Raw genomic sequence first — 24,303 nt, 5'->3', positions numbered from 1 at the left:
TATAATACTATTATATGTGATTTCAGGAGAAAAACATGTGTTCATGCGAACGAACTAATGTCGCTTAGGCCTCTATAAATTAGAAGTGAGAATTAGAGGAGCTGTGAAAAAAGGCTTTTCCGAAATTTGCCATGGCTATTTTGTTGTATAGTTCCCAACTTGATTCGGTGTTAGACCAATTTGGCCTTTAGCTTAAACTTTTGCCCATAGTTTATTTATTTAGTACTCCTTAGTTGTCTCATATAATTTGTTAAATAGAGGTTCTTTAAAATATTCTTAAAAATATACTAAAATAAGCAACTAATATAAAGACGTCACATTAATTTTGTTTATAGGTTATATCATTGAAAATTATCAATTTAAAATATTTGTAAAACATATTAAAAAGTTGGGTTAGGCAAATGTTTGAAAAAATATTAAACGAGGCAGAATAAAGTTATTATTATTGTGTAACTTAATAATTATGCACAATAGCGATCACAATTATGCACGTCCCTGTTAGTAATGAAGACTTCTTTCACAAGACTTTTAAGATATTTTATTAATCACTTTTAAGGTTTTAAGCAACAAAAACACAATTACGTCTAATTAAAAATAGTACTTAATTCATTTGCTAAGCACATGATGCCTTATTATATAGTTGAATTTCCATGACAAACAAGATTATAAATGACTGGGTCCTATGACTGATTAAGGAAAGAGGCCAATTTTTTCAACATGGCTATGGCTTCTTCAGCTTCAGGAACAAAGAGGTGAAACACATGTCCCTTGCCTTTAACTTCCACAACCTCCACCGTCCCCGGCCACCCACTCTTCTCCAACACCTCCTTGTAGTAAAATCCCCTGAATCTCAACGGATCTTTTCCGGCCACATACACAACTAATTTATCACACCCTAACCCAGACAATTTCGGATCCTTTTCCGGGTTAATCAACGGATCATCTAATCCAGAGCTGGTGGGATTCACAAACAACCATAGCTTCTCAAAGAGATCCTTGGAACCTAAGTCAATAGGATCCTTATCTAACCCCGTGCTATTGGGATTACCAATCAACACAAGGTCCTCAACGAAATCCTTGGCAAGCAAGTTTTCTCCCTCACCCTCAATACGATCCTTTCCCCAGAAATATGGACACGCAAGGAAAATCCCATCAATTTTCACACCCTCAAACTTTTCCAACCCTAATCGAATTCCTATATGGTGTGCGATGTTACCACCCGCGCTATCTCCGCCTAAAAAGACACGATTGAAATCGGCATAGTCTTTTAGCCATGGTTCACGACCATCACCATTGGCATGTGAAGTGACCCATTTGAGAGCTAGCCATGAATCTTCATAAGCTATGGGTAAAGGGTACTCAGGAGCTAACCTGTAGTTAACAGAGACGATCGCGACTTTTGCTTCAGCTGCTACCAGGCTAAGATATTTGTGATAGGTAGGAGAAAAAGCAGATTCGATAACAAAGCCGCCGCCGTGAAAGTAGACGAAAAGGGGAATTTTCTGAACCGGGTCGACATTTTTGGGCAGGTAAAGTCTTGCTGATAGGTTAATTTGTGGATCAATTTGAACGTCCTTGATTTGTACTCCGGTTTCAGGATCAGATTCAGGTGGGACAAAACCTTCGCCGGCCAGCCTCTCGATTCGACCATCTTTGTAAACTCTCATCAATGGGAAAAAATCATGTACTATTTCCGCCATTGCTAAAAGGTAAGTTACAAGGAAGAGAAGGTTGGTACTATATATAAACTAGTGCTGTGACACTCGCTTTTATAACCAAGAGTTTGCTTCGTTTTAAAATTTGCCTCCTTTAATTAATTATATGCATTTTGCTACAAATCCATTGAACTAATTAAGTGGATTGTCCATCGGATATTCATGAATTATTTGTATTCATGTATGTATATTTCCAAGGTGATGTATCTATTAATTTCGTGATCTTTGGGAGTGATATCTCAACACTATAAATAGAGATATCACTCACCTTTTGAAGTACACAATTGAATAAGAAGAAAAATCCTACTTCTCTTGTCTTATTTTCTTTATGATTATATTTTTATGAGCTTAATTTTATAGCACGTTATCAGCACGAGTCTCTGTCTAATTGAGAGTGAGTTCGTGTTTTTCTTTAGCTTATATTTTGGTTGATCTCGTTATGAATATCAAAGTATTATATGCATAAAATCAAGTATGTATTTTCTAAAATATTTTATGATTTAGAATAAAATAGTATTCAGTCACTAACAATTATCAGGAACCGAAGACATATACTACTATTGGTTGAATATGACATGCTATACAAAACTTCTTAAATAGAAGAAGGTATAAAATTTTAATAGCATGAGTTTGAATATTATTTTGATTGTTGTGAAAGACTCAAAGAATAAATCATGTTGTACTTCGTTATTATACCGTTGGTTAAGGGTAAGACGACGGATTCAAGTTTCATTGCACCAAAAGGGTAAGACATCATGTTAAAGTCCGGATGCACCGTAATGAAAAATATTTGAGGATAAGATGTAAGACATCAATTAGAGTTTTGATGCACCGTGATTTGGTTCAAGTCCCATAGAATTATGGCGTAACACGCCTTATATGGGTAAGACATTGAGTTTGAGTCAATGCACCATAGCGATGATAAAATGATAACTAAGAAAAATAATATATTTTTGATGAAATGTCTTGAAATTCATCATATTAAATTTGCTCCATTCCTTGAAAAGAATGTGGTAGCAACATGTGATAACTCTGAAATCTGTCTGTTGACTTGCTCCATCCAATCATATGAATATGGTAGGAGTGAATGATTAGTCTGAAAGATGACAAATAATTAATGATATGAATAAGGGCGTGGAGGGACAAAATTATAGTAGTTATCATTGTAGTAATGATAAAAGGAAGAACACTATGAGTTCTTCAAATAGTCCTTCAAAATGTGAAGACAATTTTTATTATCAAAATTGTATGAAAGGTCATTAGACTTGTGAATGTTGTCAACCTAATAATTTGACAAGTTTATAAATCCTTTATCATGATACAAGAAGATAAAGTGATGGTACACTTGATCTTTCAAAGTGATGTTGAGGTGTGTCATGGAAATATGATGAATTTTAAAGCCATGACAATGTGCTTATAATGCAAATTTATGAAGCACATACAAATAATTAGTCCATTCCTTCAAGAGAATGTGACTTGTGATGAGTATCGTGAATGCTGGACCATTTTATAAGAGATGGATCAAGATGTGATAAAATCATTATAGGTTGGATATATGCCACAACTCACCTTATGGAAGGTTTGAGAAAAAATGATATATGTCACTTCTCATCTCTACGGGAGATTTGAGAGGAAATAAATTGTATTTGGCAGAAATGGCTAATTGTATTGTACGTTTTATACGTCACTATGGTATGTTTATTGTGAACTACCGAAAGGGCAAAAGAAAGAAATTGTTCTTGCCTATAAGGGTTGTGGTTTTTCTTTGAAAAATAATATACCAACCACAATGTACGAAGATTGGAGACATCATCACAAGAAATTAAGTGATGTTTTAATCAAGGGGAGTATAATACGTGTTGCACTTTTTTTTCCTTGACCGAGGTTTTTTCCCACTGGGTTTTCTCACAAGGTTTTTAATGAGGCAACAAATAGTGCGTATCAAAAGATGTGTACTCTTTTTCCTTAACTAGAAATTTTTTTCCACAGGTTTTTTTTAAATAAGGTTTTAACGAGGCACATTATCTATGGACATCCAAGGGGAAGTGTTACAAATCCATTGAACTAATTAAGTGGATTGTCCATTGGATATTCATGATTTACTTGTATTCATGTATGTATATTTTCAAGGTGATATGATCCATTATGGACAAACATGTATCTATTAATTTGGTTATCTTTGGGAGTGATATTTCAACACTATAAATAGAGACATTACTCACCATTTGAAGTACACACTTGAATAAGAAGAAAATTCCCTTTCTTCTATCTACTTTTCTTGTCTTCTTCTCTTTATAATTATATTCTTATTAGCTTGATTTTATAACACATTTTGAATTGAATGTCCAAATCCTTTTTTTCCTAGTTTGGGGTCAACATCAACATGTTTACTTAAAGTAACTAATAATTTAATTTTGATAGTTTTTATGGCCATTTGCATTTATTTGTGCTATTACTTGTTCAAACAAAATTTGAACAAGTTATGGAGTCCCTCAACAAACTCCACAAAAACAAAAAACACATTTCAAAATAAATAAATTAAAAAGATCTCTTTTTTTCAACGGCCTAAAATATTTTTGAAGTATTAGAAATGGTACAAAATTATCTTCCATCCACCTATTGATTCCAAAATACCCTTCTCATCCACCTATTGACTCTAAAATACCGTTGTCATCCATCTTTGGGTTCAAAATTGGCCACTTATTTAACGATTTTAAATTTAAACTATTTAAATATTTTTTAATACATGACTCTCAACTATTTGTTATAATTTAACTTATTAATATAATTTATAAATCAATCTACTACCCATAATTACTAATTAAATCACACGCAATTAATAAACCCGACTCACAATTACTAATTAAATCACACCCAATTAATAAACCCGACTCATTACTAATGCAACAACAAAAAAACTACAGCTAATACTAAAATTTTGAGGCAAAAATGTCTATAGAAGTAGATTATCATACATAGAAGTCCTCAATCAAAACATATTATAATTCAAGTGTCTAATTAAAAATTATCAATAAACTTAAAAGTCTGACTATGTTCATCTTAATTATTCACTCGTCTCAATTATGTGATGTTACTTAATAGATAACTTTTTTAAAAAGAATGTATTAAAGTTTTAATATTTAAAACAAATAATAAATATTTATTAAATTATATTTAAAAAATGCATGAATTAATTCGGGATGTACTATTTCTTTATCTTTAATCATAAAATTCGAATTTAAGCTTGAAAGAGAATCATATTGAAAGTATCTTCCTAAATAAGTGGTTCAAGCTAAATTTAATTGAACTTTCAATTCAAACTCGAATAATTTTGAATATCATTTTTAGGAATCTGTAATTTCGTCGTGCCTTTTAATAGTGTTTAGGGCGATTTTGATATTAGAGTTGATTTATTAATTGGGTGGGGTTTAATTAGTAATGGATGGGTAGAAGTTGATTTATAAATGATATTAATAAATTAAATTATATCAAATTGTTGAGCGCCAAGTATTTTAAAAAATTATTCAAATGGTTTAAATTTGAATCCTTAAACAAGTGGTCAATTTTGAACTCAAAGGTGGATGACAAGAATATTTTGAAGTCAATACGTGGCGAAAAGGGCATTTTAAAATCAATAGGTGGATGAAGAGTATTTTATACCATTTCCAATAGTTCGAACGTATTTTAGGCCCTTTTCATTTTTTCAATAATAATTCTACTTTTTCATATACTATACAAACATTTTCATATCCAATTAAAAGATAGTGAAGTAATAAGTTATAAGAATATAGATGATTTCAAGGAATAATAACCATTTTCTATTCATAAAAAAGTGTCCTCATATGAATTATGACCACTTTCTCCGATAAATAGCGCCATGATTAACATAATTTAATATTATTATTTCGTAATCCAATAATTATGTACGTCTCTCCTCTGTTATGAAGATTTTCATATGGGTTTTAGACCATGTTTTAAGATAACTTGTTCATTATTTTAAGATTTTGAATCAGATGCTTAAGTTCTTTCAAATATTAGAAAAGATTGTAATGGTTTCATGTCAATTTTTGAAATAATTTCTAAAATGATTTAAATGATCATATGGTTATTCTATGTATTCTCTTAAATTTTCATGTTTTTTAAGGATATCCCACTCAAACTTTAATGAAATTATGTGAGCAACAACTTTTCTCTTATATTTTAAGTATATATCATAAAGAGAAAGATTTTCGAAATAGCAAACATAATAGATATAATTATGCTTTATAGCTATAGTTTTGATGATTGTGTTTCATAACTATAATTTAATTTGCTATAAAAGTTGCAAAAATATATTTCTATCTATTTGTATATTTCACTTGTCAAAATACAAACGAGGTACTTTATTATAATTTTTTCATAAATCATATACAAATAACTAAGGTAAGCATATTCAAAATTTTAAATTTATGCAGTCAAGAACAATATTATACAATCATGTGAATTATACAAACCAGGCTTAGCAAGATTGGGCAAACCTGTAGTTGCAAATTAGAATTTCCCTTAACATTAGCTATGACATAAATAAGAAAATAATTTAACTTATTCACCTCTTTAAAAAACTTCTTGGAAATTTTACAAATAAGTATGAACACTTTCAAATGAAATAATTGCTAGGGTAATATAGAAAAATTTTGACTAATATTTTTTTTATTTAGTAAGGTGATCAACTAATATGAGACAAACATTTTTAGTAAGATAATCAATTAATTTGAACGGAAGGAGTATTATAATTTATACGAATAAGGGAGAAACTATGATAGAAAATTAATGATTCAAGTGAAATATCACAAAGAAATCCAACGAATAACTAATAATCTTGTTATATAAAAAATAACTATTATGCCTTATTTTTTTTCTATCGGTATTTAGGGATTGATCACAAGTTGAAATATGATTATTTAGACATGATCTTCTAATAAGCAATATGAAATCAAGTTAGAATTTTATTTGAACTTGAGATTTCAATAAACAAAAATTAACAACATAGTGTAATAAGCTACCACAAGATCTTTCTAAATGATCCAACATTTATTCAATAAAAAGAAATTTTTTAACAATTACATCCAATTAATTCATAAAAATAGTACTCAATTCCATGATTAGAAGGCCTAAGACTGATTAAGGAAAGAGACCAATTTTTTCAACATGGCCATGGCATTTTCAGCTTCAGGAGCAAACAGGTGAAAAACATGTTCCTCATCTTTAACTTCCACAACTTCCACCGTCCCCGGCCACCCACTCTTCTCCAACGCCTCCTTATAGTATAATCCCCTGAGTCTCAATGCATCTTTTCCGGCCACATACACAACTACTTTCTCACACCCTAAGCTACACAATTTCGGATCCTTTTCCGGGTTAATCATTGGGTCATCTAATCCCGAGCCGTTGGGATTCGCAAACAGCCATAGCTTATCAATAAAATCCTTGACAAACAAGTTTTCTCCCTCACCGTCAATCAGATCCTTCCCCCAGAAATATGGACAGGCAAGGAAAATCCCATCAAGTTTCACACCCTCCAACTTTTCCAACCCGACCCGAATGGCCATATGGTGTGCGATGTTACCACCCGCACTATCTCCCCCAAAATAGACGCGATTGAAATTGGCATGGTCTTTTAGCCATGGTTCATCACCATCACCATTAGCATGTGAAGCGATCCATTTGAGAGCTATCCATGAATCTTCATATGCTATGGGCAACGGGTACTCAGGAGCTAACCTGTAGTTAATAGAGACAATGATGACTTTTGCTTCAGCTGCTACCATGCTTAGATGCTTGTGATAGGTAGGTGAAGAAGCAGATTCGATTACAAAAGCGCCGCCGTGAAAGTAGACGAAAAGGGGGATTTTCTGAACCGGGTCGACATTTTTGGGCAGGTAAAGTCTCGCTGATAGGTTAATTTGTGGATCAATTTCAATGTCTTTGATCTGTACTCCGGTTTCAGGATCCGATTCAGGTGGGACAAAACCTTCACCCATCATCCTCTCGATTCGACCATCTCTGTAAACTCTAATCAGTGGGGAAAGGTCATGTTCTATTTCCGCCATCACTGAAAGCTAAGTTACCAGAAAAGGTTGGTGTTACTATAAACAAGTTCTGTGAGATAGATCTACTTTTAAAACCAACAACTTGGTAATAAAATTTATTTTTAAGAGTCAAATAGTATTCTATGTCATCAAAATGATTTCATTAATTAAAATCAAATAATTCTATTTTATTTCCGACATCACGTGGATAAAAGTGAAAAAATAGTCTACCAGTATAACCCACGGCACGAGTGTAGTGACCTCAAGTGAACTGTAAAAAGTTATACATTCCAAACAGTAAACTATCAAGGGAATTGAGCTTGTTTATTGTCACACTTGTATTAAAGGCTCAAAAATTTAAATTCACAATGTCAAAATTGATTAGTTTTAAATGAAACCTTAAAACTCCAATCAATTGCAAGGTTAATTGAATTTGAAAAACGGTAATTTCTTCAATACAAAAATAAAAAACTCAAATCAAATTTTCATATTCAATTTGAACAGTGTGAATGCCCACATCTGATATTTGCAGATAGAAATATTTACCAACTTACATTTAGTCCATCCGTTTAGTCAACCTATTTCAACTAAAAGAGTAGGCTGCAGATTGAGAAATATATTAAGAAAAAGATTTACTGTGAGAAATTACATTCATTTTTTATTCATTAAAATAGTACGTGAGATAGGCAGCACTGCCGTAAACTCTTCAAAATTAGTTTTGTTTGACCTGTTCCTTTGACATACATATTTCAATAGTAAGTTTTCTTCTTCTTCAACACGTGCGTACCCAATTACCATGACTAGGCCTAGGACTGATTAAGGAAAGAGGCCAATTTTTTCATCATGGCCATGGCATTTTCAGTTTCTGTAGCAGACAGGTAAAACACATGTGCCTCATCTTTAACCTCCACAACCTCCACCGTCCCCGGCCACCCACTCTTCTCCAACACCTCCTTATAGTAAAGTCCCCTGAATCTCAACACATCTTTTCCGGCCACATACACAACTACTTTATCACATCCTAAGCTAGACAAATTCGGATCCTTTACCGGGTTAATCAACGGGTCATCTAATCCCGAGCTATTCGGATTCACGAACAACCATAGCTTCTCAATGACAACTAATTTTTCTCCCTCACCGTCAATAGGATCCTTCCCCCAGAAAAATGGACAGGCAAGGAAAATCCCTTTAAGTTTCATTCCATCCAACTTTTCCAACCCCACCCGAATGGCTATATGGTGTGCAATGTTACCACCCGCACTATCTCCCCCCAAAAAGAGGCGATTGAAATCGGCATGGTCTTTTAGCCATGGCTCATGACCATCATCACCATTGGCATGTGAAGCGACCCATTTGAGAGCTAGCCAGGAATCTTCATAAGCTATGGGTAAAAGGTACTCAGGAGCTAACCTGTAGTTAACAGAAACAATAACTACTTTTGCTTCAGCTGCTACTTTGCTTATATGCTTGTGATATGAAGGTGAATAAGCAGATTCGATCAGAAAACCACCGCCGTGAAAGTAGACAAAAAGAGGAATTTTCTCAACAGTGTCCACATGTTTGGGCAGGTAAAGTCTTGCTGATAGGTTAATTTGTGGATCAATTTGAACGTCTTTGATTTGTACTCCGGTTTCAGGATCTGATTCTGGTGGGACAAAACCTTCGCCCATCAGCCTTTCGATTCGACCGTCTTTGTAAACTCTCATAAATGGGAAAAAATCATATACTATTTCCGCCATCGCTAAAAGCTAAGTTGCAACAGAAGGTTGGTGAATGCTACTATTTCCTACCCAAGTGCTGTGAATGCTACTTTTAAGAGCGATAGTCTGTGGCAATTAAATAAATAAGATTAACTTCTATCCACAGAATTATGTTTTCCCTTCATTTTTAGAAATACTTATTTCTCCTAATATATCCACGTATTGTTTATATTTAAATAAAAATAACAAAGAAAGTAATTTGGACTAAGTTTGTTTAAAATGCTTATTAGATTACCAAAAATAAGAAGATTCTTTCGCCCTTTCTTTCTTTGTATAAACATTGGTCTTGTAAGATGGTGTCATAGTTTAACCAATTTTTTAAATATTTTGCTTTAAGTTTTAAAATAATTTTCAAAAGTCCATAATCAGTATTAATAGGATCAAGTATATCATATTTGCTGTTGAATAATTTTATAATTGATTGATCAAACGACGAATGCGACACAAATAATCTCCTTTTTCATTTTTAACTTCAAACATTATGGATGTTAAAATGAGCTCAACTGTAGCTAACTCACTAAATTCGAATTTTGAGATTTTAACTCAAGATAATTTTGAATTGAATTTAATTACAATTCATTCAAATTTTAATCCATTTTAATAGATTCAATTTTAATCTTACCCGCCTATTTAACATTCCTACTCAATATCGTCTATCTTTTATTAAAATAAATTTTGATGATTTTTAAAAAGCATACTACAAAGAATAAAATTATCTTTTATAAATATCAAGACGTCGTTCTATTATAACTTTGCATCTATAATAATGTTTCTAGAGGACAAAGACTTCTTTTGTCCTCGTTGATATATAAAATACAAATAATTCAAGTGAGCGGAGTCCACATGCAATGACCACTGCAAGTTCTTTTATTTAGTGAGAATTTCTTTTCGAGATATAATATAATCGAAATTTAAAACTTATGAATAAAAATAATTTAACTTTTATAAATCATTGAGCGTATTATTGAGCGTATTCATAATTAAATAATTTTTTTAAATATATTTAATGAACTTTTAAAACAACTAAAACAGGAAAGAAATTCTACACAACCAAGAATTCAGCTTAACCAAATGAAAAACATGTTCTTCCCCTTCTTTTTCTTTAATTTCCACTTCACCTTTTCATCCACACATTTATCTAATTCTTTTGTCATTTCTAATATCATATGTTATGTTTTCTAGTACCAATCTAGATAAAATATGAAAAATAGTCTATGAATAAGTAAAACTTAGTCCACGGCACAAGTCTGAGTGGCCTCAATCTTGGTAAACGGTAAAAATTATACCTTCTAAAAAATGACGAGCTTATTAATTGTCATACTTGCCTCAAGACTCAAAAATTAAAATAAAAAATTCAAAATAACAGAACTAAATAATTTTAAATGTTAGAACTCCAATCAATTCAACCTTACTTTGAATTCTACTTTATTCGATGTAAAAAATAAAAATTTCAAATTAAAATAGAACGATTTCATATATAATTTTTTTCTCCTATCATTCATCACTATATACTTAAAATAAACAATTCTAATGTGCGTAGCTCATACGTGACGATTAAGGCAAGGTCATTATTTTATATATGACTTAGTTTTTAACGGAGATAGAACTAGATAGATCGATAGCAGAAAGTTTACTGCGATATTTGGTTTTCCAATTATTTTATATTTTTATAAAACAAAAACGTATGTTGGTGGTATTCCTTGTCATCACTTTACAGTAGTTTGTTCTGTCTTAGAAATAACAAGTTGAAGCAGTGTAGCAAGATGCTCCATAAATGGAGAGTCAAATTAATGAACTCTCCTGCCTTTTTTTTTTTTTTACAACTCGTGCATACGTAGATGAACTTTCAAAACTAAGAATTTGAGTAAAAATAAAGAAATATTTATCACTTTATAATAAAATCTTATTAAAGTCGATAAAATTAATAGGCTGCATTCGAGAAATATACTAAGAAAAAGATTTAGCATGAGAAAATCTTTAACAATTACATCCATTTTTTATTCATAAAATTAGTACCCCAAATCCATGATTAGAAGTCCTATGACTGATTAAGGAAAGAGACCAATTTTTTCATCATGGCCATGGCATTTTCAGTTTCTGTAGCAGTCAGGTGAAATACATGTTCTTCATCTTTAACTTCCACAACCTCCACCGTCCCCGGCCACCCACTCTTCTCCAACACCTCCTTATAGTATAATCCCCTGAATCTCAAGAGATCTTTTCCGGCCACATATACAACTACTTTATCACATCCTAATCTAGACAGATTCGGATCCTTTTCCGGGTTAATCAACGGGTCATCTAATCCCGAGCTATTCGGATTCGCAAACAACCATAGCTTCTCAACGAAATCCTTGGCACCCACGATTTCCCCCTCACCGTCAATCGGATCCTTCCCCCAGAAAGATGGACAGGCAAGGAAAATCCCATCAATTTTCACTCTATCCAACTTTTCCAACCCGACCCGAATGGCTATATGGTGTGCGATGTTACCACCCGCGCTATCTCCGCCCAAATAGACACGATTGAAATCGGCATTGTCTTTTAACCATGGTTCACGACCATCACCATTGGCATGTGAAGTGACCCATTTGAGAGCTAGCCATGAATCTTCATAAGCTATGGGTAACGGGTACTCAGGAGCTAACCTATAGTTAACTGAGATGATGGCGACTTTTGTTTTAGCTGCTACCAGGCTTAGATATTTGTGATAGGTAGGTGAAAAAGCAGATTCGATAACAAAGCCACCGCCGTGAAAGTAGACGAAAAGGGGAATTTTCTGAACCGGGTCTACATTTTTGGGCAGGTAAAGTCTTGCTGATAGGTTAATTTGTGGATCAATTTGAACGTCTTTGATTTGTACTCCGGTTTCAGGATCAGATTCAGGTGGGACAAAAACTTCGCCCGCCAGCCTCTCTATTCGACCATCTTTGTGAACTCTCATCAATGGGAAAAAATCATGTTCTATTTCCGCCATTGCTAAAAGCTAAGTTGCAAAGAAGGTTGGTATACTAATACACAGTGCTGTGACATTTACTTTTATAACCAAGAATTTGCTTTGTTTTAAAATGTGCCTCTTTTAATTATATGCATTGAATTATTCGCCCAAATCCTTTCTTTTTCCTAGTTTGGGGTCAAAATGTTTACTCTATTTCAATTTTGATAGTTTTTATGTCCATTTGCATTTATTTGTGCAATAACTTGTTCAAACAAGTTATGGAGTTTCTTAACCAAAAAATAAAAAAAAACTTTCATTTCAAAATAAATATATATAAAAGATCTCTTCTTTTTTTACTTATAATTTTTTCAACATTTTTCATATCCAATAAACACTATGTTTTGATTATTGTTATCCATTATATTTTATTGTTATTACATCTACAATGTTTGTTTTGATTGTTACTTAAAATGTATTTTATTGTATTATTAAATTTTGTTGTTATGTAATAATGAAAACTCTTATTTATGGAACAACTAATTTGGTTTGTTACCATTGTTACATAATTTGTTTTTTCAATTATATATTACATAATATTTTAAAATACTATTTTACCCTTTATCTTAATTATTTGAATCTAGTCAAATCTCATGACCTAGAATAATTAGGATATTTTAGTAAATCTATAAATTACAATACATTACGATACGGTCAAATCGGACAATTAAATGTTATTAAACAACAACAAACAATACAGTCTAGCCAAACATTGTATCTACTATACAATACAGTACAATAGAGTACAATACAATAGAATACATTATGAAATAATGGATAACAATGATCCAAACAAAGTGTAAAAAGATGGTGAAATAATAAGTTATGAGTATATAGAAGGAAGATTTCATGGAATAATAACCATTTTCTAGATCATAAAAAAGTGGCTTCATATGAATTATGACCACTTACTCCGATAAGTAGCCATGATTAACAAAATTTAATATTGTTATTTTGTAATCTAATAATTATATCCATGAAGATTTTCATATTTGTTTTAGACCCTGTTTTGAGATATCTTATCCATTATTTTAAAATATTAAGTCCGATGTTTAAGTTCTTTTCAAATATTATAGAAGATTGCAATTGCTTCACTTCAATTTTGAAATAATGTCTAAAAAGATTTAAATGATGATGAGGACTTTTGCTTCAGCAGCTACCGTGCTTAGATGCTTGTGATAAAGAAGCAGATTCGATTACAAAGGCGCCACCGTGAAAGTAAATGAAAAGGGGAATTTTCTGAACTGGGTCTATATATTTGGCAGGTAAAGTCTCGCTGATAGGTTAATTTGTGGATCAATTTCAATGTCTTTGATTTGTACTCCGGTTTCAGGATCCGATCCAGGTGCGATAAAATCTTCCCATCATCCTCTCGATTCGACCATCGTTGTAAACTCTAATCAGTGGGAAAGGTCAGGTTCTATTTCCAAAGCTAAGTTACAAAAAGAAGGGTTGATAGTCGATAAATGAACTCCCCTGCTTACCTAGACAAGCTTGCTTCACTAGTAAAGAAGAAAAAAATACTAATAAACATTGTTGATAGTCGATAGACCGCATTATTGAAAGATTGAGAAATATATTAAGAAAAAGATTTACAGGGGAAAGTTGTTATCAATTATATTCATTTTATTCATAAAATAAAAATACTACTCACTTCCATGACTACAAGACCTAGGACTGATTAAGGAAAGAGACCAATTTTTTCATCATGCTCATGGCATTTTCAGTTTCTGTAGCAAACAGGTGAAATACATGCTCTTCATCTTTAACTTCCACAACCTCCACCGTCCCCGGCCAACCACTCTTCTCCAGCGCCTCCTTATAGTAAAATCCCCTGAATCTCAAAGGGTCTTTTCCGGCCACATATACAACTACTTTATCACATCCTAAGCTAGACAAATTCGGATCCTTTTCCGGGTTAATCAACGGGTCATCTAATCCCAAGCTATTCGGATACGCAAACAACCATAGCTTCTCAACGAAATCCTTGGCACCCAAGTTTTCCCCCTCACCGTCAATCGGATCCTTCCCCCAGAAAAATGGACAGGCAAGGAAAATCCCTTCAAGTTTCACACCATCCAACTTTTCCAACCCGACCCGAATCGCTATATGGTGTGCGATGTTACCACCCGCGCTATCTCCCCCAAAATAAACCCGACTGAAATCGGCATGTTCTTTTAGCCATGGCTCATGGCCATCACCATTAGCATGTGAAGCGATCCATTTGAGAGCTAACCATGAATCTTCATAAGCTATGGGTAACGGGTACTCAGGAGCTAACCTGTAGTTAACAGAAACGATAACGACTTTTGCTTCAGCTGCTACTGTGCTTAGATGCTTGTGATAGGAAGGTGAAGAAGCAGATTCGATCACAAAGCCACCGCCATGAAAGTAGACGAAAAGGGGAATTTTCTGAACATTTTTGGGCAGGTAGAGTCTTGCTGATAGGTTAATTTGTGGATCAATTTCAATGTCTTTGATTTGTAGTCCAGTTTCAGGATCAGATTCAGGTGGGACAAAACCTTCGCCCGCCAGCCTTTCTATTCGACCGTCTTTGTAAACTCTCATCAATGGGAAAAAGTCATGTACTATTTCCGCCATTGCTAAAAGGTAAGTTACAAGAGAAGGTTGGTGTTACTATACAAAAATTTTGTGATAGCTACGTTTAAAACCAATAATTCGTGTAAATTATTTGTTCTTTGCCTGAACAGTTGTCTCCACGGTGATCATAGTTTGGGCCAACTAATTTCCCTTTTAAATATTTTGCTTTGGATTTTAATTATTATTTTTAATTGTATATTCAAAATTTTTATGTCTTATATTACGTCTTACTCCTATTACATATATTCAATGTTATAGATTAGTTTTCAAAGGTCCAATAGATTAGTATGTTAGGGTCCCAACAAGTATATCATATTTGCTATTGAGTAATTATATTATTTGATTGAGCAAATGATGAATGGTAACACAGATAATCCCTCCTTTCGTTTTCACTCAACATTGATTAAAACAAAATACGAACATTTTAAAAAAAAGTATAATATTTTATAATATATAGGAGTTAAATATAAAGACGGCATTCTATTTTAATTCAACATCTGTATTAATATTTCTAGAGGACAGAGACTTCTTTTGTCCTCATTGATATATAAAATACAAACAATTTAAGTGAGCAGAGTCCATACGTAATGACCACTGCAAGTTCTATTGTCCACAGAGAATTTCTTTTGGAGGTATAGTGGAGTCGTACTGAAGTTTTTTCAAGTTATTTGGTCATCAACTAAATAAGTAGTATTTTTTAAAAAGAAAAATACAAGATGTTCCATAAATGGAGAGTCCAGTTAATGACGGTGATAGTGAAAATGATATCTCCTGAGTTCAAACGCAATTTCAAGTCCAAACGGTTACTTATTTGATCAATAAAAAGAAAAGAGAAACAACTGAAATTCTATAGAGCAAGAATTCAGCTCGACTGTTGAAAGAAATCAGCTAGCCATTTCATCAAGGCCTTAGCTCTCTCACAAGTTGGGTTAACCAAATGGAAAACATGTTCTTCCCCTTCTGTTTCCTTAAGTTGTACTTCACCTTTCCATCCACATTTCTTCAGGGACTCATAGTATGTCCACCCTCTGTCCCTTATAAAATCCGCTCCCCCTGTGCATATCAGAATCTTGGAACAAACAAGCTTCGATAGCAAACTTGGATGTGCTGCTGGATTGAATCTTGGGTCATCAGTGTTAGGATTTTCTGGGCAACAATAGGACCAAATTCTATCTGGCTCATTGTTCCCAAAATAGGGATGAACTAATGCCATTCCAACAAGTTTTAAGCCATCTCCAAGTTTATCTTCATCTACACTTGCTTGCATCATCATGTTGTGAGCAATATTGGCTCCAGCACTATCACCTGAAGTGACAAAATCACTACTCACTCAATCTGTTCAAGTTTGAACCCGAAAATAAACTTCATAAATAATTGGATCTAAACAAGTCAATTAATCGATTGATCAAAATGCAACCAAACTACAAGCACATGGAATCAAATATGAAGATTTAAAATAATAATTTAAGAGAAATATACTACTAGTTTTCGTATTTTCTGTTAAAATGAAGATTGGAACAATTTAGGTGGGGTGAGTTATGCTTTGTCATCTGTCCATCCTGATCCAATCCAGCAAAAATCTGTTTGGATCGTGACTCGTTAATTGATCTAAAAGATATTACATTTAATCCGAAAACCAATTCAATTTAAGCCAACCCGCACATTTACCTGACAAGAAAACTCGGGAGAAGTCCGCATGATTTTTCAGCCATGGTTCAGTTCCCTGTTCGCTATTGGCCTGCTGAGAGACCCATTTCATGGCAGCCCAGGAATCATCATAACAAGCAGGGATTTTGTGTTCAGGGGCTAATCGGTACTCGACGGATACGATAAGTACATTAGTTTCAGCAGCTAGAGAGTGGAGATAACTATGATAGTAAGTAGAAAACGCTGATTCAATCACAAACGCTCCCCCATGGAAATACACAAGGAGTGGAAATTTCTGATCATTATTTTGGGTGATTTTAGGAAGGTAAAGGCGTACCGTTACATTGTTCTCCGGTACGACAACTATATCTTTGGATCGAACACCGGTGATTGGATTATCGGAAGGAGGGGCATAATCATGTTTTCGATACTTTTCGATACTGCCATCTTTGTAGACCTTAAAAAACATTGGGACATGATATTCAATTTCCTTTGAATCCATTGTTTGCTTAAAGTTTGCAGTAACGATGGAGATGGAATAATGCGATGTGATGTGGTGATTTTAAGGGGATAAAAAATGGAGGGGTCAGATTGATTATAATTAGGCGTTTTTTGTCTTTATGCCTAATTTTTTAAACACTAGGTTTACTGCACATTGTAATCTCCGCAGTATCTTCCTCATTGGCTCAAACGCCATAAACCTTTTCTTTTTGTTCAATTTTTTTTTTTTGACAATAGGGAAACCTTCTATCCTTTCAATGGTCACGGGTAAATCCTTTGCTTCTGTGCAATAACTGGTCAATCATCTTTCCGAAATTATTTAGGAGAGAAATCATAAAATATCTCTAAACTCAATATAAATTATAAGTTTCATGCATTAGCTATTGTTAAAGAATGATAAATACAATACTCCTCCCTTTGATCTAGCTTTTGGGATATGAGTTAAGTTTAAGATTTAATTTAACATGGCATCTGAGCAGACTCGTCTCACCCGATGTTGGGAACCACATAATCAAAATTGACCACACACCAGATGCTAAGCACTGGGCGCGAGGTGGGTGTCAAAGAATTACAAAAGTCTCACATCAGTGGTTAATGAGATGAGTGGACTTCTTATAAAGTTTGAACAATCTTTCTCCCTTTAACCTAACTTGAGTTAAGTCTAATATCTAATGTAACAGTGTTTTCAATAATTCTTTCGGCTTTTTATAAAGAGTCTCATACTTGAGAGTTGAGACCACTTGATATAGTTTCAATATAGTAATTGAAAATTGAGGTTATGTTTGGAAATGAGTATAAATTGAAATTATTGTTTGAATGATCCAAAGTGAAGAAACCTTACCCCAGAACACGAACCAGGTTCGTGTAAGTTGCTTTTAAGTAAAGACAAAATAGAAACACAAGCACTTATTGAATTAAAAACCTTCCTCACTCAAGGAAGGAAAAACCTCGTTTTATTAATTCAACTATAAGATTTTGTGATTACAACTCAACAATCAAAAGGTTTGACTCCAATCGATCTCTCCAAAAGGCCAAACCCACCTTTTGTTACAACTCTTACTAACACTCAACCCTACAAAGAGCCAAACCCACCCTTTGTACAATAAACTGTAAACTACAATTAAGAACAAAAACAAGACAAATAGTTTTACACGATAAAACCTTCTTACTCCAGAATGTTTTAAACGTAGTAATCCTATCAACCTTGAAGACTTCAATTTGATGAATAATTCTCCCTTGTTCTCTGCGTGAAGTCCTCGTATTCTTCATACGCGTCTTCTTCTTCTTATAGAGTTCCTTTTGCCTTCAGTCCTTATCAGATAAGGTAAGGAAGTTATTATTAAACAAGGATTCCCTTTTAAAGTACAATCCTTATTATATACAACTTCCTTCTTTAATAATATATTTAAGGTTTTCCTTATTTGTATCAACTTATACCTTTAATATATTATTTTTGGCTTTGACAAATAACTCTATTTTCTTGATTACTTGGCTGGCCCATTTTACTCGATCTTGGCTTCTTTTGCTGCGTACATTTGCTATTGATTATTTGTGCTTCTTGTCTATCATCAAAACATGAATTATCGATTCTATCACAAAGTAATTTGAAAAGAACAGTAAAATTTAAGCAAAGAGGTTTGATTGAATATGAAATAATTGGTATGCACAGCGGAACGGGTAGACATTATTACGTTTCATGATACACAAGTTCGGACAGGAGCATTGTCTGCTGGACGGAGTCGATTGATGGTGCCATTTTTGTAGAGGACGAAAAAAGGGGGTCATATCAACTGCTACTTCGTTAGCGTTGGAAGCCATGGAAATTGATTAATTCTCACCAAAATGGTGAAGTGAGATAGAAAATTATTTGGAAAAATTACATAAATTAATACATTTTAAAAAATAATTACTAATTTTACTGATAATTTTTATTTATTATCATTTACAGCAATACGAGGTAAAATTTAAACAAAGCGAATTGGTTGAATATGAAATAATAGGTATGCAAGGTGGAACGGATTGAAATTTTAGCGGGTTAAGATGAACCATCACAACCACACCTTTGTATCCCAACATATGACAATACACTTGCATTATATTATATTAAGTTTCATGATACACAAACAAGGGTAAATTTATTCTCATTTTGAATTTACTAACTCTAAATTCTGAATTTACGCGTTAGGCTAAGAAGTGGACTATGGATTTCATCAAGACCTTAGCTTTCTCAGAAGTTTGATTAAATAAATGGAAGACATGTCCCTCCCCTTCTATCTCCTTCATCCTCAATTCACCTTTCCACCCACTATTCTTCAAAGTCTCATAATAAGTCCATGCCCTGTCTCTCAAAAAATCTTTGCCAGCAGTACAAACTAAAATCTTTGAGCATTTCAACTCCGACAGCACACTCATATGAGCTGCCGGATTGAATCTCCGATCATTAATCCCATTACTTTTCGGACATAAATACGTCCATAGTGAATCAGGCTTACCATTACCGAAATAAGGATCAATCAGTGCCATTCCTACTAATGACGCGACAAAATGATTTTCCTCACTTGCCCGAACCATTAAGTTGTGTGCAATATTAGCACCAGCACTATCGCCAGCTAAGAAAACACGCGAAAAATTGGCGTGTATTTTAAGCCAGGGCTCTGTTCCTTGTGCAGCCCAATTCAAGACAGCCCATGAATCATCATAACAAGCAGGGATTAGATGCTCTGGGGCTAATCTGTAATCGATTGATACGATGATTACATTAGCCTCAGACGTTAGCTTGTGGAGGTAACTGTCGTATATGGAAGAAAATGCTGATTGAGTACAGAAGCCGCCTCCGTGGATGTAAAAAAGCAGAGGAAATTTTTGGTTTTTTCTACTGATTTTAGGAAGGTATAGTCGCGCTGATACGTTTTTTTGGGGCAAAATTGTGACGTCTTTGGATTGAACCCCGGTTTTGGGATTGTTTGATGGAGGGACTAACTTGATGTGTTGATACCTGTGAATAATTCCATCAGCATCAACTTTGAAAAATGGATAAAAATTCTTAGGTTTTACAGCAAAGGTTGAAGATATACATAGAATTATCAGAAATAATAAAGGAAAATGAAGATGAGTGAAATTTAGTGCCATTTGAGTTATAGAAGTTGGTGAATTAATGAACAGATTTTATAGAACTTGTTTATGACCCAAAATTAGAGAACCAACAGTTTCGTCTCTGTGTGTGTGGTAGGTTAATTAAAGCGTGGCAGATTGGGTGCCGTGATAGACTCACGGTGGTGCTTTCATTGACCTGCAGATTGCAAGGTAAATTGAATTTGCTGGTGTGACATTTGACATTGTGTAAATCGTATTCTTTTTAGAATCACTTGTGAAATTACATTGAGTATGTTATTGGACGTACAAGGTTGTCGTTGGATATATCATGCTTTTACTAGGATATTTCCTACTCTCTTTGTCACCATTAATGTTACACCAAAGTTCCAACTACTTGACCTATTTCCTACAGCAATTCAAAGATATGAAGAGAAAAAAATTAAATCTAAATCACAAAGTGGTCGTTACGGAAGAAATTATTTCTATATAGTTTTTGTCTTACACAAGTGTTTGTTTTTTTTCTTCTTCTCTGTTAGACTATTCTATCTTACACATCATATAATAATTGTCTAGTTCTGTTTGTTTCTTTTAAATTTCTATCTTTAGACCATTCTTTCTAACTGATACACATCATATAGTGTCTTAATTTTGTTTGTTTCCTTTTCTTCTCTTAGACTATATACTATTTTTTCTATCTAATAATACATCATATAGACATATAGTATATAGATTTAATTTGTTTCTTCTTCTTTTTTTCCTCTCTTAGACTATTCTTTTAATCTGACTCATCACTCATGCTTATGGGCTTGCAAATATGGAGAGTTCTCTCCAAATACTAATAAATCAAAGACTTTACTTTATATAACTTAAACTCAATTAACCCGCAAAGAGTTGATTTCCAACATGGAGATCTCCAGTTCAAAATTCTTTTTGTTAACTGATTTTTTTCCTTACAAAACAAAGTTGAGTGATTGTATGAGAAATTAATTCAGGAACTCAGTTTTCAAGTTTATGACTTGAGAGTACAAAGTTTGGTAAAGAAATTACCTAACTTGCTGGGTCACAATTTGACAATCTAGACTTAGAACAACAATTCCACCAATGTATTAATTAAAAAGAAAGACCAGCGTGACCAGAAATTAAATTTATGTGACTGTAATTTGATGACATTTAATCCCTTAACTGATTTTTTCTTGTATGGTCCTGCCTCATTGGTCCACCTTACGGTACTATTTAAGATAGAGTCGTGATTTTTAAAATAATCTAAATTATATATACCAAAAGGATAAGAAAAATCTAACAAATATCAATTTTGTTTTACACCTATCTAAAATCTATACAAGATATTTTTTTAATAAAGGAATGTTATATACTCTTAGCTTCGCCTCTGTATTTTACCATTCTCAAAAACAGGAAGGAAGCAACAGTTGAATAAATATTTACCATACGTACATAGCTGATTCTGGGTTTTAGATATTTTGCTTATAGCTCAATTTGGAACCACAAGTAACAAGGGAAATGTGTATTGTTACATTAACCAAAGGAAATTGAGCGTTGAGAAGGAGTATATCGAATATTCTGAGTGTTCAAAACGAAATTCTACTCATCACAATCACATAGATATAAATATATATATATATATATATAAATATTTTTTATAACGATAACATTTGATCTAGCTCTTGCTATTCCACTTGTAATCACATACGAATAGCTTTTACAAGAAAACTTACTTCTGGGATTATTGGTCTTAAATCTATTGCTAAAACTCAAAATCAACATGTTACATTATTTAAATATATGTAAAAAGAAAGTAGTAGAATTCAGGTAAAATAACCTTACTAATGTTGCTTCAAGAAATCAACTAGCTTGTTCACAAGTTCATCAGCTTTTTCCGATTTAGGATTAAAGAAATGAAAGCAATGGCCTTCTCCTTTCGTCTCCATTACCTCAATTTCTCCATTCCACTCACTCTTCTTCAACCCCTCATAATAATTCATTGCCCCTTCTTTCAGAGGATCTTTCTCCGCCACGAAAAACAGAGTTTTCTTACACGCCATTGATTTCAACCTTGGATCTATCAATGGATTTACCCTCGGATCTTCGAAGCATCCACCATTTCTTGTCGGATTCAAAGCCTTGTACAGTTTATCGTTTTCGATTCCGAAATACGGATGAACCAAATAAAGCCCCAAAATTTTGATATTCGAATCGAGATTAGTTACCCCTGCTCTAACAACAACGTCGTTAGCAATATTTGCTCCAGCACTTTCTCCACCAACAAACAGTTTAGCGAAATCAGCGTGATCATTTAGCCATGAATCTGGACCTTTTCCATTAGCATGTGAAATTACCCATTGAAATGCTGCCCACGAATCATCGTAGGTAGTATCAAAAGGGTTTTCCGGGGCAAGTCTATATTCGACTGAAACAGCGATGCAATTGGCCTTTTCGACTACAGAGCTGATGAAATTATGGAATGTGGAGGAACGAGCTGATCCCATACAGAAAGCCCCACCGTGAATGTAAATTACGACGGGGATTTTCTGTTTGGGGTCGGTAATTTTGGGAAGAAACATACGTACGGAAACCCCTGTTTCCGGGTGAACTACGACATCTTTGGATCGGACAGGAGCTTGTGGATCGTTCGAAAGCGGAGCATTGTCTGCTGGACGGAGTCGATTGATGGTGCCATTTTTGTAGAGGACGAAAAAAGGGGTCATATCAACTGCTACTTCGTTAGCGTTGGAAGCCATGGAAATTGATTAATTCTCACCAAAATTGTGAAGTGAGGTAGAAAATTATTAATGGTGTGAAGTAGCTATAAATAGCTGTGAATGCAGTGGCATCAGTTCGTACGGTGTGGGTTTGGGTGTGGAAAACGGAAAATTTCTACGGTGGGTGAACCGTCAACTGTTTCTTTCTACCTAAGAACGCTTTAACGTATACTACTGTTTCTCCTTTTATATGTATCGCCGATTTCATTTTCTAATGTAAAGCTTATCTCATATTAAATTTTAATTAATTTGAATTTGATATATTTTTTATTTTTTCGTATCAAGGTTCAAATATGGAGTAATTTCTTTTGCTATAAAATTGAATCAACTAGGGTGAATTAATGTTCTTTTATAGAAATATTAAATAAGCTGACATTTAAAGAATTAGAAAAATATTATTAACAAGTTAAAAATTTTGACATGACGTCTTAGTAAAAAAATAGATAAAATTGAATAACATTATAATTTTAAATTAAACAAACATAAATGATATTTCTAGATAATTTTTTACACATGAATGACTATCTAATGAAATTACTTCTCAAATATGAGTTCAAATATGTAAATATTCAATAATTAACGTATGAAAAGTAATAATAATAAAAAAGTATTTATTATTTAACTCCTAAAAAATTCAAATAAAAAGAAAATATAATAACTGCATTAGATTAATATAAAAGAAATTATGAGTTAAAAAAGCAAAACAAGAAACTAGATTTGAAAAATGCAAACAATTTTGGGTTCAAAATTAACTCCCTTAATTTACTGGCTATAAATTGCAAAGAATAGCATTGAATAATCTTTCTGTTTTTACATAGCTGTCATACTGTCAATTTAGTCTATTTGAGCATATTAATTTTTCATTCAAATCAGGATTAAATCTTCTAGATGTTTAGTCAAAAAAGAAAAAGAGAAGAAAGAAATGGTAACAGCTAAAATTATATAATGGATGCTTTTTATGACATACTATCAAATCATAATATCTAATTCAATATTAAAAAATAATCTATAAGTGAGAATTATTTAAATTCATATAAGGAAATCAGTTGTCCCTTTTTTTTAAAAAATAGACATGTATCAAGTTAAAATATAACAGATATAAATCTGAAAAAATAATTAAACAGCTGCCAAACTAGCAACCTAATT

General features: G+C 33.1%; 8 protein-coding genes across 8 annotated transcripts; all 8 read right to left on the bottom strand.

The window, feature by feature from the left end:
- Positions 1-609: 609 nt before the first annotated feature.
- CXE1 (carboxylesterase 1) lies at positions 610-1,805 on the bottom strand. Its single transcript, NM_001320303.1, has one exon. The coding sequence runs from the start codon at positions 1,698-1,700 to the stop codon at positions 681-683; it is 1,020 nt and encodes a 339-aa protein (NP_001307232.1). The 5' UTR covers positions 1,701-1,805; the 3' UTR covers positions 610-680.
- A 4,961-nt stretch (positions 1,806-6,766) lies between these two features.
- LOC101249964 (2-hydroxyisoflavanone dehydratase) lies at positions 6,767-9,522 on the bottom strand. Its single transcript, XM_069292973.1, has one exon. The coding sequence runs from the start codon at positions 9,520-9,522 to the stop codon at positions 8,590-8,592; it is 933 nt and encodes a 310-aa protein (XP_069149074.1). The 3' UTR covers positions 6,767-8,589.
- Positions 6,767-9,547, bottom strand: LOC101249683 (2-hydroxyisoflavanone dehydratase-like). The gene has a single exon (XM_069292972.1). It carries the CDS (start codon positions 7,802-7,804, stop codon positions 6,866-6,868), a length of 939 nt encoding a protein of 312 aa, XP_069149073.1. The 5' UTR covers positions 7,805-9,547; the 3' UTR covers positions 6,767-6,865.
- A 1,877-nt stretch (positions 9,548-11,424) lies between these two features.
- On the bottom strand, positions 11,425-13,027 carry LOC101249404 (2-hydroxyisoflavanone dehydratase-like). Its single transcript, XM_004230765.5, has one exon. It carries the CDS (start codon positions 12,518-12,520, stop codon positions 11,582-11,584), a length of 939 nt encoding a protein of 312 aa, XP_004230813.1. The 5' UTR covers positions 12,521-13,027; the 3' UTR covers positions 11,425-11,581.
- A 1,067-nt stretch (positions 13,028-14,094) lies between these two features.
- On the bottom strand, positions 14,095-15,618 carry LOC101249123 (2-hydroxyisoflavanone dehydratase-like). The gene has a single exon (XM_004230764.5). It carries the CDS (start codon positions 15,137-15,139, stop codon positions 14,210-14,212), a length of 930 nt encoding a protein of 309 aa, XP_004230812.1. The 5' UTR covers positions 15,140-15,618; the 3' UTR covers positions 14,095-14,209.
- A 308-nt stretch (positions 15,619-15,926) lies between these two features.
- Positions 15,927-20,763, bottom strand: LOC101248819 (2-hydroxyisoflavanone dehydratase). Its single transcript, XM_004230763.5, has 2 exons — positions 16,808-20,763; positions 15,927-16,444 (listed from the first exon to the last, which is right to left on the bottom strand). Exons 1-2 carry the CDS (start codon positions 17,286-17,288, stop codon positions 16,002-16,004), a joined length of 924 nt encoding a protein of 307 aa, XP_004230811.1. The 5' UTR covers positions 17,289-20,763; the 3' UTR covers positions 15,927-16,001.
- Positions 19,365-20,416, bottom strand: LOC101263857 (2-hydroxyisoflavanone dehydratase-like). Its single transcript, XM_026028972.2, has one exon. It carries the CDS (start codon positions 20,414-20,416, stop codon positions 19,469-19,471), a length of 948 nt encoding a protein of 315 aa, XP_025884757.2. The 3' UTR covers positions 19,365-19,468.
- A 1,234-nt stretch (positions 20,764-21,997) lies between the features above and the next one.
- On the bottom strand, positions 21,998-23,136 carry LOC101248522 (probable carboxylesterase 13). The gene has a single exon (XM_004230762.5). The coding sequence runs from the start codon at positions 23,134-23,136 to the stop codon at positions 22,222-22,224; it is 915 nt and encodes a 304-aa protein (XP_004230810.1). The 3' UTR covers positions 21,998-22,221.
- Positions 23,137-24,303: the final 1,167 nt, after the last annotated feature.

This window comes from Solanum lycopersicum, chromosome 1, assembly GCF_036512215.1.
Source record: "Solanum lycopersicum chromosome 1, SLM_r2.1".
Classification (NCBI taxonomy): domain Eukaryota; kingdom Viridiplantae; phylum Streptophyta; class Magnoliopsida; order Solanales; family Solanaceae; genus Solanum; species Solanum lycopersicum.
The sequence above is the reverse complement of the archived record's forward strand: the minus strand, read 5'-3'. Positions and strand labels throughout refer to the sequence as shown.

What these genes read in the sequence shown, in the direction of transcription:
- LOC101248819 (XM_004230763.5), bottom strand. Translation starts at nt 17,288, where the DNA reads ATGGATTCAAAGGAAATTGAATATCATGTCCCAATGTTTTTTAAGGTC. An exon ending in CTCCCGAGTTTTCTTGTCAG is followed by an intron (nt 16,445 to 16,807) that starts GTAAATGTGCGG and finishes TTGTCACTTCAG; the next exon opens with GTGATAGTGCTGGAGCCAAT.
- LOC101249404 (XM_004230765.5), bottom strand. Translation starts at nt 12,520, where the DNA reads ATGGCGGAAATAGAACATGATTTTTTCCCATTGATGAGAGTTCACAAA.
- CXE1 (NM_001320303.1), bottom strand. Translation starts at nt 1,700, where the DNA reads ATGGCGGAAATAGTACATGATTTTTTCCCATTGATGAGAGTTTACAAA.
- LOC101249964 (XM_069292973.1), bottom strand. Translation starts at nt 9,522, where the DNA reads ATGGCGGAAATAGTATATGATTTTTTCCCATTTATGAGAGTTTACAAA.
- LOC101249683 (XM_069292972.1), bottom strand. Translation starts at nt 7,804, where the DNA reads ATGGCGGAAATAGAACATGACCTTTCCCCACTGATTAGAGTTTACAGA.
- LOC101263857 (XM_026028972.2), bottom strand. Translation starts at nt 20,416, where the DNA reads ATGGCACTAAATTTCACTCATCTTCATTTTCCTTTATTATTTCTGATA.
- LOC101248522 (XM_004230762.5), bottom strand. Translation starts at nt 23,136, where the DNA reads ATGGCTTCCAACGCTAACGAAGTAGCAGTTGATATGACCCCTTTTTTC.
- LOC101249123 (XM_004230764.5), bottom strand. Translation starts at nt 15,139, where the DNA reads ATGGCGGAAATAGTACATGACTTTTTCCCATTGATGAGAGTTTACAAA.